This window comes from Mixophyes fleayi, chromosome 4 (assembly GCF_038048845.1).
Source record: "Mixophyes fleayi isolate aMixFle1 chromosome 4, aMixFle1.hap1, whole genome shotgun sequence".
In the NCBI taxonomy this organism is placed as follows: domain Eukaryota; kingdom Metazoa; phylum Chordata; class Amphibia; order Anura; family Limnodynastidae; genus Mixophyes; species Mixophyes fleayi.
Window position 1 is genome coordinate 14,151,347 of NC_134405.1, and position 14,787 is coordinate 14,166,133.

A 14,787-nucleotide genomic window follows, 5' to 3' on the forward strand; every position below is an offset into this window, starting at 1 on the left:
GCCATTTCCTTGTAGTACAGATTAGTGATTATCTGTTAGTGGGGAATGCTGTACTTTACCTCTGTAGGCAAATACATACAGTGTCCTGTAAACAGCAGAAACTATATTTTACTGGGAACAAATTTATCACTAGAGTAAAGACATTTTCGACTGTATGTGTCCTTGCATCTGAAGGGTGGCGGCCATTTTGTTATAGTCTCCCAGACGCCGAGGCTACTACGGGTCACGCTATGTAGGGGGCGTGTCTACAGTATCCAGACGCCATTTTATTGGTGGTAAACGTTAAAGATTCGCAGGTAATGTATTATATCTATATAATAATATCTCATTATATAGAGGGGAGGGGTCTGTACAGTGATATATGAGGAGGAATAAGACAGTTCCCAGCACACACTGTGTATTATATCCATATTATATTATGTTATTATTATATAGAGGGGAGAGGTCTGTACAGTGATATATGAGGAGGAATAAGACAGCTCCCTGCACACACTGTGTATTATATCCATATTATATTATGTTATTATTATATAGAGGGGAGGGGTCTGTACAGTGATATATGAGGAGGAATAAGACAGCTCCCAGCACACACTGTGTATTATATCAATATTATATTATGTTATTATTATATAGAGGAGAGGGGTCTGTACAGTGATATATGAGGAGGAATAAGACATCTCCCAGCACACACTGTGTATTATATCCATATTATATTATGTTATTATATAGAGGAGAGGGGTCTGTACAGTGATATATGAGGAGGAATAAGACAGCTCCCAGCACACACTGTGTATTATATCCATATTATATTATGTTATTATATAGAGGAGAGGGTCTGTACAGTGATATATGAGGAGGAATAAGACAGCTCCCAGCACACTGTGTATTATATCAATATTATATTATGTTATTATTATATAGAGGAGAGGGGTCTGTACAGTGATATATGAGGAGGAATAAGACAGCTCCCAGCACACACTGTGTATTATATTCATATTATATTATGTTATTATTATATAGAGGAGAGGGATCTGTACAGTGATATATGAGGAGGAATAAGACAAATCCCAGCACACACTGTATTATATTCATATTATGTTATGTTATTATTATATAGAGGAGAGGGGTCTGTACAGTGATATATGAGGAGGAATAAGACAGCTCCCAGCACACACTGTGTATTATATCCATATTATATTATGTTATTATTATATAGAGGAGGGGTCTGTACAGTGATATATGAGGAGGAATAAGACAGCCCCCAGCACACACTGTATATTATATCCATATTATATTATGTTATTATTATATAGAGGAGAGGGGTCTGTACAGTGATATATGAGGAGGAATAAGACAGCCCCCAGCACACACTGTATATTATATCCATATTATATTATGTTATTATTATATAGAGGAGAGGGGTCTGTACAGTGATATATGAGGAGGAATAAGACAGCCCCCAGCACACACTGTATATTATATCCATATTATATTATGTTATTATTATATAGAGGAGAGGGGTCTGTACAGTGATATATGAGGAGGAATAAGACAGCCCCCAGCACACACTGTGTATTATATACATATTATATTATATTATTATTATATAGAGGGGAGGGGTCTGTACAGTGATATATGAGGAGGAATAAGACAGCTCCCAGCACACACTGTATTATATCCATATTATATTATGTTGTTATTATTATATAGAGGGGAGGGGTCTGTACAGTGATATATGAGGAGGAATAAGACCGCTCCCAGCACACACTGTGTATTATATCCATATTATATTATGTTATTATTATATAAAGGAGAGGGGTCTATACAGGAATATATGTCTATGTTTTGGAGCAGGGAGGTGGGTGTCTGTACTGGAGAAGGGAAGTTGAGGTGTCTTTTTATTAGAGCAGGATAATCGAGATGCTGTGTTTGTATTGGAGCAGGGAGGGGGAGATGGGGTGTCTATGTATTAGGGCAGGATGAGGGAGATGGGGTCTGTTTTGGATTGTGGAGGGGGAGATGCTGCTTCAGTGTATTGGAGCAGGTAGTTGAGAGTTTGGGCGCCATTGTGCCCTGCAGCGTCATACAGTGGGGAAAACATGGCATACATAAAACAGGGACATGCTAGGTAGAGAAAATAAATGCAGACATGAAAATATAGGGTAGGGAGGGCCCTGGTCTTGAGGGAGCTTCGATTCTAATTGGAAGAGTACACAGCTGAAACAAGAGGAGCACATGTGGCTATGAATAGAGATTGGGGCAGTTGTGAGGGTGTGCGTAGGGTAAATTCTAATAAAGAAATGGATGATCAGTGAGAGCTTAGAGATTTTAAGGCTGCGGGAGAGTGTGATGGAGTGTGGTAGGAAATTCCATAAGTGGGTAGCAGCACAGGAAATGTCTTGGAGGTGGGACAGGTGGTTACTAAAGGCGGGGCGTGGTCAGAGGTATGTGTAAGGGTGAGAGAGTATTTTGATGAGATTTGAGATATTTGTATGGGTGACGTTGTTGCAGGCTTTGTAGGTAAGGGTGAGTAAATTGATTTAGATTCTGGAGGTAGCTAGTATATGGATTTGCATAGTGGTGCAACAGATGGAGAGGAAGATCGGTCTTTCTGATGGTTAAGAGGAATGCCAGATCGTAAGATGATGCAGTAGTGAAAATGGGAGATGATGAGAGATTGGATAAAAGTTTTGTTAACATCTTGGGTAAGAAACGTCCGTATTCTGGCATTTTTTCTACGGGGAGGTGACAGGACTGGAAGAGAGACTGGATAATAGGAATAAAGTAGAATGTGGAGTCAAGTGTAACTCTAAAGCATCGACTTGGACGACTGAGGACATTTTAGTGTTATTGTTGGTGATGGAGATTTGGGGGGGAGATGATAAGCTCTGTTTTGGACATGTTGAGCTTTATTTACTGTTGGGACACCCATGTGACGATGGCAGAGAGACAGTTGGTTGCAGAAGAGTTAGTGAGGATAGGTAGATTTGGGTATCGTCACCGTAGAGATGATAGTGGGGGCCGAAAAAGCGAGCTAGTTCCACAAAAGAAGAGGTGAATAATGAATATAGCAGAGGGTCACGGATAGAGCCTTGTAGGGCTCCAATAGATAGTAGGAGTTTAGGGGAGTATGTTCCAGAGGTAGCGCCACTATAGGAGCAGTTTGATAGTCGGAAATGAACCAGAAAACACCTGTGGCACATAATAGATAGTGTTTAGGGTGTGCAGGAGAAGAGACTGATCAACATGTCAGAAGCAGTAGAGAGGTCCAGCAGGATGGTTATGGAGAAGACTCTTAGGGGTATATTTACAAAGCAGCAGTTCATCAACATTCATCATCATCAACATTTATTTATATAGTACCAGCAAATTCCGTAGCTTCTCAGCGCTTTCCTGTAATTTTTTTTGCAAAACAGCAATTTTATTAAAGACAAAACGAGATGGGCTTTGTCTTTAATAAAATTGCCATTTTAAACAATGACTGCTAAGTGCCGAGAAGCGACAGTTCGTCCGAACCGCTGCTTAGTAAGTTTACCCTTTAGACTTTGCTGTAAGTAGATCATTGATCACTTCTGTGAGAGCAGTCTGTGTGGAATATTTTGGCCACAAGCCTGGTTGCAGAAAGTCGAGAATGGAGCGAGCAGAGAGGAAGTGAGATGAGGGAACTGTATACAAGTAGTTTTGAGGCAAAGGAGAGGAGATAAATATGGCAGTAGTTGGAGAGAGAGGCTGGGTCAACAGAGGGTTTACTTAGAATTGGTGAGACGAGCGCACAATTAAGGGAAGATGGAATTTAGCATGAGGGAACATTTTGTTGAATTATTTATTATTATATAGAGTGATCTCCACTCTTTGTACTGATCAATAACCCTGAGATATTTCCTAATACAGTTGAGTATATATCAGGGTTTCCCTTGGGATTCCAGCATGCTGGAGGATCAGCTAAATTGGGTGGACAACAGAGGCACAGTGTAAATTAACCAGGCATGCACAGGACATTTTCTTAGACATAAGTGTTGGCATGTCAAGAGGGAGATCGGGGGTCACTGGGGCTAGGACATTAGAGGGTTTCACAATTTACAGTCTAGACCTCAATCTGCTACTGAAAATTACCATCAAAATGGTTCCCTACATGTAAATTAAAAAATATATTGGAAACAAGTTAAACAATTAAATATAAATTGTCTTAAGGAAAGAGGAATGATTTTTTAAACAGCCAGGCCCAGGTGAAACTACTACTACTAATCTACGTCATAGTTGCCTACTCTCCCGGAATGTCCGGGAGACTCCCGAGTTTTTGAGAGTTCTCCCAGACTCCCGAGAGAGCAGGCAAAAATCCCGGATACAGCTGTCGCCGTTGTTGAAGATGGTGGGGACAGGGCTAAACGTGGCATCGTGGCCCTGCCCCCTGCTTTGATTCGCCAAAATTGCCTAAGATTGACAGCGGCGGAGTCTAACGGCGCACCGCGCGTGGCCACGCCCCCCTCGTTAGACCCCCTCCCGGACAGCTGCCTTCAAAAGTAGTCAAGTATGATCTACGTAGGGAGAAGGTAAAGTACTGCTATAGTTTCTACATGGTGGCACTGAGATAACCCAATAATTTGTACTGAATTTAATACATAAACACAGTAATAACATACAATAAAAATGAACACATATAATCGGCATATGTACATTACCCCCCTACTGCCCTGATTTCAATGGCAGAGTCCCACCTACAGACATCGTTGTATCTGAGTTATGTCCTGTTCATCACCCTGGTGCACCCAGCAGTGAACTGTGTTTTTAGTAGTGGGGGAAAGAGGCAGCCTAGCTCGCTATGCCCCTATAGTGCGACTGCATGCCCATTTTATATAGTTTTATTTCTGTATAAATTTGGCTTTCTATTGGTAGAATTTTAAAATAAATATATTTTTTTCTATTTATAGACAGCAATAGTAAAAAAGTACATTTTGCATAATTAAACCCATGATTATTTTCAGGCCATTTGGGCACCCCTAGCGGTATATCCTAAAATGTATTTAGCAGTTTCTCCTATATATTCACATGCTACATTTGTGTTGTTTACTTTAGTTTATAGGAAGATACAGGGTCTATTAATCTGTGTACATACATTTAACTTCTTCTTTTTTTTTTTCAAACTCTTTTTAAATTGGTCCATCCCCAAAAGGACAAACCATAGGACCACTGCAGTGTGTTATGTTTTACTGACACTGTTTAAAGTACAGCTGAATTATCGGCTATGGTTTAAATTAAAAACAGTTTTTTGTATAAAAAGATTTTTTAAGACTTTTTTTTTTTCTGTTTTCTTTATATTGTGAGATGTATCTCGCACCCAAGTTTCTGCCAATCTAACTGGAGTCCTAGGTCCATGTGTGTGGCCTTACACTGAAACTTTGCAGCTGCAATTATGCAGTGGGTAGGAATAGAACCCAGTGGGAGGAAACGGAAAAGGAAACCAGTGTAACAAAAATGCCCCAGACTGAAACACAGAGAAGACAATCACTGGTGCTGCTGATGCACTTGTTCTTAGTTGCAGTGATAGGAGTAACGATCAAGAGCACAGTCAGCCATCTAGAGAAAAGACACACCAGTGCTTCCATCTGTCATTACACTCTGGTAATTGCACAATGCAATATGAATTATTACTTGGCAATTCACTTTTATAGCAGACCCAGCTGAAATTCAGCACTATACAAAAACCTTATAATGAATGGGTCGGAGGCAAAGGAGACCGTATATACGCATCTGACAGGAAAGGATTAAAAGCAGAGTTCAGGTGGAGAGATGGACATGTAAATGGTTTGTGGAAGCAAACTAATAGGTGAAAGCCAAACAAAACACTAGGGGTTAGTGAGTGGGTTTTATTTTTTATTGCTGAGTGCAATGAGGACGGTGAGTTATTGGAGGTAGCATTAATATGCAGAACGGTAATGAATGGGCTGGAGAGGTATCAGTAATAGTGTGGACAGACAGCAGAATGTGGTTGGACACACAGGAGCAGGCGAAAAGTGTGTGGAGGAGCCACTGTTAGGAAGGAACTCTGTATGCAGACTGGAGAAGTATGGCTATGTTGTAATAAAAGGTTTCCTTAGCAGCCATTGTGGGAAGGATCAGGATGTTACAGAAAGCTGTATATGGACAAGGCACACATGAGATAATAGGGGTGGGCAGACTGGAGGACCAGCCACCAGATCTCAGTAGGAGACTGTCAGTGGAGAGAAGATGATGTGGTGCTGCAGTGAGTACAAGTAAGTTTATGGATGTAGGAGGATGTTGAATGTAGGAAGAATTGGAGGTTTCATGAGTCTTTGGGATGAGAAGGAGATACCATAAATGGTGGAGGTTCAAGAAGATCTGAGTTTGTAGCTGGGTTTTGCTTTGTTATAGATTGTGAAAAGGCTGTGTGTGTGATGTGATATCAGTATGTGTGCTTGTGAATACGCTGGGGTGTGATGTGATATCTGTATGTGTGCTTGTGAATACGCTGGGGTGTGATGTGATATCTGTATGTGTGCTTGTGAATAGGCTGGGGGTGTGATGTGATATCTGTATGTGTGCTTGTGAATAGGCTGGGGTGTGATGTGATTCCTATATGTGTGCTTGTGAATAGGCTGGGGGTGTGATGTGATATCTGTATGTGTGCTTGTGAATAGGCTGGGGTGTGATGTGATATCTGTATGTGTGCTTGTGAATAGGCTGGGGTGTGATGTGATTGCTGTATGTGTGCTTGTGAATAGGCTGGGGTGTGATGTGATATCTGTATGTGTGCTTGTGAATACGCTGGGGTGTGATGTGATATCTGTATGTGTGCTTGTGAATACGCTGGGGTGTGATGTGATTGCTGTATGTGTGCTTGTGAATAGGCTGGGGTGTGATGTGATATCTGTATGTGTGCTTGTGAATAGGCTGGGGGTGTGATGTGATATCTGTATGTGTGCTTGTGAATAGGCTGGGGTGTGATGTGATTCCTATATGTGTGCTTGTGAATAGGCTGGGGGTGTGATGTGATATCTGTATGTGTGCTTGTGAATAGGCTGGGGTGTGATGTGATATCTGTATGTGTGCTTGTGAATAGGCTGGGGTGTGATGTGATATCTGTATGTGTGCTTGTGAATAGGCTGGGGTGTGATGTGATATCTGTATGTGTGCTTGTTAATAGGCTGGGGTGTGATGTGATATCTGTATGTGTGCTTGTGAATCGGTTGGGGGTGTGAAGTGATTGCTGTATGTGTGCTTGTGAATAGGCTGGCGTGTGATGTGATATCTGTATGTGTGCTTGTGAATAGGCTGGGGTGTGAAGTGATTGCTGTATGTGTGCTTGTGAATAGGCTGGGGGTGTGATGTGATATCTGTATGTGTGCTTGTGAATAGGCTGGGGGTGTGATGGGATTGCTGTATATGTGCTTGTGAATAGGCTGGGGTGTGATGTGATATCTGTATGTGTGCTTGTGAATAGGCTGGGGTGTGATGGGATTGCTGTATGTGTGCTTGTGAATAGGCTGGGGTTTGATGTGATTAACCTTTTTAATGTATTTTTCCTCTCTGCATTACATTTTTGTCAGTTATATTTTATACTGTATCTATTTCTGAAATAAAATATAATATGTGAGTGAGGGCCCTCTGTCCTTCACGTTATCCCAGAATTACTGCATTATATGAGGAGAGGCTGTAATTGCACAGTATGTATTTATTGCAGATTCCACTTCTCTACATATTCATTGTATAAGTACTGAGCTATCCTACAAGGCTCTCACATTCCAACAGGAGCCAACAAGTCCTGCAGGCCTGTTTTGTTGCTTGTGTTTATATATATATATACACACACACAAACACATATATATTTTTTTCTTCCGCCTAACAATAGCAATATGTCTGTCACATGCATTCTTGAATTCTTTTATTTTTTGGACCCACCACAACTGTTTGGAGACTGTTCCATGAATTTATCATCCATACTGCTAAGACGTTCTTTCTTATTTTACTTTTCAGTCTTCTCCCCTCCCTTGTTCTAGTAATAGCCTTTTTTTTTATAAAAATGCTACGTTCCTGATCTCTATTAATTCATTTATATCCTTTTATCTCTGTCCCTTCTCTACTCTAAGTCATACATGGTCAGCCCTTGAGGTCTTTCCTAAGCCTATGCAGCATTGTAGTATCCCTTCTCCGAATTCTTTCTATTTTATTAATGACTATTTGGAGATATGGCCTCCAGAACTGTACAGAATACTCAGAGTGAGGTCTTACCAGTGACTTATAAAGTGGCAAATGGATATGAGAAAAGAGTGCACCCCTCTAATGAGACCTAATCAGACAGGTGACTCTTTACTGTAAAAGAGGATTGGCCCATATCTGGTGCGGACTACATATATTGTTTTCAATATAAAGTGGCAATATAAGCTTCCTTTTACTAATTTCTCTTCCAATACCACCAAGTAAAGAAGTAATATTTCTGCTGGATTTCCCCCTGCTGACTACACTGTTTGCTTACATTCATTGCATCCGAAACTAGGACTCTGAGGTCTCTTTTTGTTGTTGACATTACATTCATTCTGTATTCCATTTTTAGATTTTTGTGTCAGACGTTTACTATTTTACATTTTGATGTATTAAATTTAAGGTTCAAACTTTTCCTCTCTTTTTCCCTAAACCACTACAGCATTTGATTTACTCCTTCGGGGATAGCAGGCCTGTCACCAATATATCATATACAAAATACAAAATCTTCACATATTTTATTATTTAGTTTCACTCAGAGCTCTAATCTTAATTTAGTGTTTAAGCTGCTGAAGTGTACAAGGAAGTACATCTCTATTAATGAAACTGACACCTGACTGGAGAGGTGAGGGATTCTGGGAGGTTGGCTCGTCCTCTTGCGATCCTGGTCTCTGAGATGCACCCCCATGATTTCATTCAAACACATTTAAGATACATTCCTTAACTATTTTGAATATTAAGAAGCATTAGCTCCACAGGCAGTCTATCGCAGATAAAAGCATCAGTCCCACAATCTTCACAGAAGTTGTGATATATTGAGTTACAGAAAGTGCTCAGCAGCAGTATTGATCGGTCGGGGGCGCCCCCGGCGCGATCAGTGCTGTTGAGCACTTTCACTGCGGTCCTTCCCCGGCGCGCTGTAGTCTCCTTACTGAGGAGATCTCGTGAGTCTCACTCTCACGAGATCTCCTCAGGAAAGAGCGTACAGCGCACCGGGGAAGGAGGTAAGTGCCGGGGGGGGGGGGGGGAGCTCGCATCATCATCAGCTCGGATCACGGGGGGGGCGGGCAGCTCGGATCACGGGGGGGGGGGCCCTCACGGGGGAATGGAGGCCCCCTTAGCCCAGGGGCCTTTATTCCCTTCATCCGGCCCTGGCTGCAGATGACACATAATGATGGGCCCACTTAATGTGGCAGGAGCTGCAAGCCAGGTATGTGCTACAATACCATCAGCTTCCCTCTATATAGGAAATGGTTACATATAGGATAGGGATTGTATTTTTACAATAGAATGTTGTATTTTTTATACAATTATCCCCTTAAAGGACAACGAACAATGAGGAAAATACCTTTGTATTGATATTTCTTTTAGTACATAGTGTTACACAATAGTGAAGAATACATCTAGTGAGATTGTGACAACCAGGCGCCATCCCCATGTGTCAGGAGGATTGGGCAGGACCCAGAGCCCATCACTGTGCCTCCACTGATAGATGACAGGATCAATGACCAGAAGATCCTGGAACTGACCAACAAGATCATCTAACTGGTGACTGGAGAGGTGACTGCTGGGAATGGGGCATTATACACTAACACCAGGGGATGTATTTGGAGGATGACTATCATTGTGTGTGCCAGGTTCCCAAAAGGTGTCAGGATATTGCTGTCTTTTTCTCCAAGCAGGAGTGGGAGAATTTAGAAGGACACAAGGATATTATGACGGAGAATCACCGGCCCCTTATATTACTTGGTAAGAGGTGAATTTAATGTATTGTAAAGGGAAAACAGGTTTTCAGACCACCTATAAAGACACCTGATCATCATCTATAAACAATACATTCAATGACTGTGTCTTCTACAGATGGATCCAGTAACAGAGATACCAACAATAGATGTCCCCATGCTCTTTATTTACAAGACTGTACAGAGGAAAATCAAAGTATCCTGCAGGAGTATCAGGTAGATGGAATTGATGGTCTCACCAAATACAAAAGTGACTTTTCACTATATGATCTGTAGAGCAGCTGTAGGGGTTTAATACTTACTGATATTCTTCTTTTTAATCTCAAATAATGAAATCAGACATTATTAAGGTGTTATTTTATTGTTTTGTGGGTTACCTAGGGTGATGACCTGACTGATATTAAAGTAGAAGATATAAAGGAACAAGAAGAGAACTGTGTGAGAGGTGATCAGCAGTGTAAGGAGGAGGAAATCCCTACAGATATCCGCATGAGTGAGTAATAACTGCTAATTATAGAACAGCTCCCTGAGCTGCAAGCTGAAATCCAGCTAACTATTACCGTAATAACGGTAATAGTTTTTACGTGCCGCGGGAACCGGAGAATTGAATATGCACCATAGATGTTGTTTGTAGTACATTTATAATTGTTATAATATAGTCTTTATTTGAAAATTTAAATTAAACAATTGAATATCTTGAATTTATTAATAGTATGAACGTTTGTGGGGAATTATAATTTGTTCCTCTATACATATTTTTCCAGCAGGTGGAAGGAAAACCAAGAATCACTCAGAGGGACATCTCATTTTGTCTTCAGATTTTAAAATAGAAGATAACAACATCATACTAAATTCTCCAGGAGAAATTGGCATTAACCGAAATATACATCCAGTACTTTACAATTCAGATATACCATCTGATTCCTCTAATCGTGAGGAATACTCTCCAGATAACTCAAATATTGCTACACATAGTACAGCTCATTTAGGTGATAAAATATTTTTCTCTTCTGATTGTGGTAAATTTTTAATACATCAGTCAATCTTTGTTAGGCATCAGAGAACTCCTACAGGTGAGAAAACCTTTCTATGTTCTGAGTGTAACAAATGTTTTATGCATAAATCAGATCTTGGTAGACATCAGAGAATTCACACAGGTGAAAAGCAATATCCATGCTCTGAATGTGGGAAATGTTTTCCTTACAATTCACAACTTATTAGACATCAGAGAACTCACACATGTGAGAAACCATTTCCATGTTCTGAGTGTGGGAAATGTTTTGTCAGTAAATCAGTTCTTGTTCGACATCAGAGAACACACACAGGTGAGAAACCATTTCTATGTTCTGAGTGTGGAAATTGTTTTGCCCAAAAATCATTTCTTACTCAACATCAGAGAAGTCACACAGGTGAGAAACCTTTTTCATGTCCTGAGTGTGGGAAATGTTTTACACATAAGTCAAATCTTGTTGGACATCTGAAAATTCACACAAGTGAGAAACCATTTTCATGCTCTGAGTGTGGGCATTGTTTTGCCCAAAAATCAGTTCTTACTCAACATCAGAGAAGTCACACAGGTGAGAAACCTTTTTCATGTTCTGAGTGTGGGAAATGTTTTGGCTATAAATCAGTTCTTGTTCAACATCAAAGGAATCATACAAGTGAAAAACCGTTTATATGTTCTGAGTGTGGGAAATGTTTTGGCTATAAATCAGTTCTTGTTCTACATCAGAGAATTCACACACGTGAGAAACCATTTTCATGTTCTGAGTGTGGAAAATGTTTTGCACAAAAATCAGATCTTGCTCAACATCAGAGAAGTCACACAGGTGAGAAACCATTTTCATGTTCTGAGTGTGGAAAATGTTTTGCCCGTAAATTCATTCTTGTTAAACATCTTAAAAGTCACACTGGTGAAAAACCATTTTCATGTTCTGAATGTGAGAAATGTTTTGCCCAAAAATCAATTCTTACACAGCATCAGAGAACTCACACAGGTGAGAAACCATTTTCATGTTCTGAGTGTGGGAAATGTTTTGCCCAAAAATCAGTCCTTGCTCAACACCAAAGAACTCACACAGGTGAGAAACCATTTTCATGTTCTGAGTGTGGGAAATGTTTTGTCCAAAAATCAGTTCTTGCTCAACATCAGAGAAGTCACACTGGTCAAAAACAATTTTCATGTTCTGAGTGTGGGAAATGTTTTGCCCGTAAATCCATTCTTGTTAGGCATCAGAAACTTCACACAAGAGAAAAGTGATTTTTATGAAGTGACAGACTTGAATCAGGTTTGCAGCAATACTCCAAGTATAGTAAAAGTCGTTCAATTTTATTAATGCAAGCTTATAGAAACAGGAATGAACACATTTACAGAGTGTATACTGAAAGGTACATTGACAACTGAGTAATAAAGGACAATTCAAACCTTCAGGTACACAGTATATTAACATGTTTTACTTTTCTTACCATCCACAAACATAGGTAAAATATGAGTAATCAACATTAGACTGGAACAGATATATCATGTTTGAAACGTAATGCAGTTTCCTTATTCTGTTATATAGCGACCACTCTACACAGTAATGACGACCATGTTGTCTGAAGTAATATATAATCCCGGCAATGGGCTGGTGGGATCCAAGACACTATTGCTGTATGTTTGCTTATACTCTGTAATTTATGATGGTGACATGGTTTGTATAATTAGTTCTGTAATCTCTGTTACTATCTTGCTTGGCATCAGTTACAAAGATACAAAAAAGGCCCACGGTGCAAATGCAATTTTGGAATGCCACATGGCTTTTTTTTTGTATCAACGCATCCATTTATACAGGTACGTTTGGGGCTTAGTACCTCAATGTGTCTGTTGGGGTGTTACGTATGGGAGAAGCTAATCATTTCTTTTGTTTCTTTATACTTTATTTATTGCTTGTTTAACACCAAATAAACAGATAAAAATCCACACAATTCTGTAAACAGTTGACTTTAGTGTAAAAATATTATATTTTAAAACTGGGAGGAGGAACAGGGTAGAAGGGAAGACAAAGACAGGGGATAGGTCACATAGAGAGATAAATACTGCTAAAAGGAGGTTTTGGTCCCGAATGGCGTGAGGTGCCAGACAATTATAATTTATAGTTTAGTATCCAAGGGTAGGGTTGAAACGAGCACTATTTGGAAGTAGTTTAAACTCTATTACGAAGGAAGTATTGGATTTTTGTGAGAGCTAAGCACTAGATACGTACTAGTGGTAGGCCTCAGTTTTTTTTAAACATTAGTCAACCCGATGTAGCTGTGAATTTTGTGATCTTGGTCCGAGTAAACTAGGTCTTCCATGTCCATTTATAAATCTATTCTTCTGAGCCGCTCCAACATAGAGGGGCTCTGTCAGATTTCCCGTGCAACGGTTCTATGGTTTTTCCGCATTAAGTGCTTCAGCGGAGACTTCTTATGCGTGCAGATAGAGATTTTTGTTTGTAAAAGAAGCTAGAACCTGGGTCTTCTGAAGCTTTGGTATAGAGTTTCTGTGTGCAAACCTGAACAGTGTTTCTTTGCTAAAAGGGTGTTATACCAGGGCTCTTCCACCATATATGAAACGGGGTACCAATTACAGTGTTGCATCTCCAACAGATGGATATGATATTTGGTATTTTCTTAAGAAAGACTAGGGTACCTGTCCCCCACTGTGTCATTATTTGAATTCCATTTCTACAACCAAAAGAACATATCTTTGCCATTGTAAAGAACTTTAATGACTCTCTTCCAGAGATATATTTAAGTATCTTTACCAAGACTAACTATATTTAGCCACTACGGTATAGGTGCTATCTAATATGATTTGGCAGAGTTGCAGTATGGTGTGTCTCGGATTCTGAGATGAAGAGCAGAGATCCTCCCTCGAAGGGAGTTACTTTCCTGTGGAGGACATGTTGCCAACTGAGCTCCTGTAAGAAATACATAATTTGCAAATACGTACAGTGTTCTCTGACAGGAAGTGAAAGAGATGCCTTTAGAGTTGGCAAGTGGCAGCATTGAGTCCACCAGATGCCTGACCTTGATGGAGCCCCTGAGTGTGCATAGCAAGAGGGAACCTCTTGTTGTATGTGATAGCAAATAGTGGAGACAATGGATAAGATCAATATGCGCCTCCTGAGCTTTTTCCATGTCGTTGTAGTAGGTTTAGTTGTCATGTCTTGTGCCCATGGGTCTGTGTTTACTGGTGTGGTAACATAGTGGTTTTCTATATTTACGAACTGCTTGGAATTAGTTTTAATAGTTCATTCCACTACTCTATTTAAAGTGGTTGCTGTTAAGACTCTGAATATATTTCGTATTAGAAATAGTGCAGTACCTTTTTCTTACCAGAGGTGCTGCTTCTGTGGACTTTTGAGACATTGCACCGCATCTGCAGAAGCTAATATTTCCTACTCATCACCAGCCCCACTGCTTTTTATACCGGCCTCAAGCATTGCACATTGCTGGTCATTGTTATCTTGATCGTGTGTTGACTGTTTGGTTCCAGTATCTGTTCCTGTGCATCTCTGGCTCTACCGACTATCACCATTCCTGCATTTTCCCAGCATCAGTTATCTGCTACCTTCCGGTGTCTTATCATCCACATCGTGAGTGTCCTTGGTTCCTGCATAACCAGTATTAATTTGGAGACTATTTCCTTTCACCCATCCACACCCGGATTGTGTTTTTTATTACCTGTACTGAGTGTTGTTTATCTCCTGCATTCTTGGATTCTATTTCATTTTGCTACTAGTGTTTGTCCTGCAATAAATTATTACATTCTTCACCAGCTACTGACTCATTTTGCTATCTT

General features: G+C 40.2%; 1 protein-coding gene across 6 annotated transcripts in view; it reads left to right on the forward strand.

Moving 5' to 3' along the window:
* Positions 1-250: 250 nt before the first annotated feature.
* Positions 251-14,787, forward strand: part of LOC142151051 (uncharacterized) — a 106,537-nt gene continuing 92,000 nt past the window's right edge. Inside the window, exons 1-6 of one of the 6 annotated variants that reach the window (XM_075206335.1) lie at positions 251-296; positions 9,589-9,777; positions 9,855-9,966; positions 10,078-10,175; positions 10,341-10,452; positions 10,724-14,763. In XM_075206335.1, coding sequence (XP_075062436.1) covers positions 9,933-9,966; positions 10,078-10,175; positions 10,341-10,452; positions 10,724-12,219 — 1,740 coding nt within the window. In that variant the 5' untranslated portion in view covers positions 251-296; positions 9,589-9,777; positions 9,855-9,932 and the 3' untranslated portion in view covers positions 12,220-14,763. Of the gene's footprint in view, positions 297-5,414; positions 5,620-9,588; positions 9,967-10,077; positions 10,176-10,340; positions 10,453-10,723; positions 14,764-14,787 lie in introns of those variants that run through there. The other 5 variants (XM_075206336.1, XM_075206342.1, XM_075206334.1 and 2 more) reach the window with 5 other exon arrangements.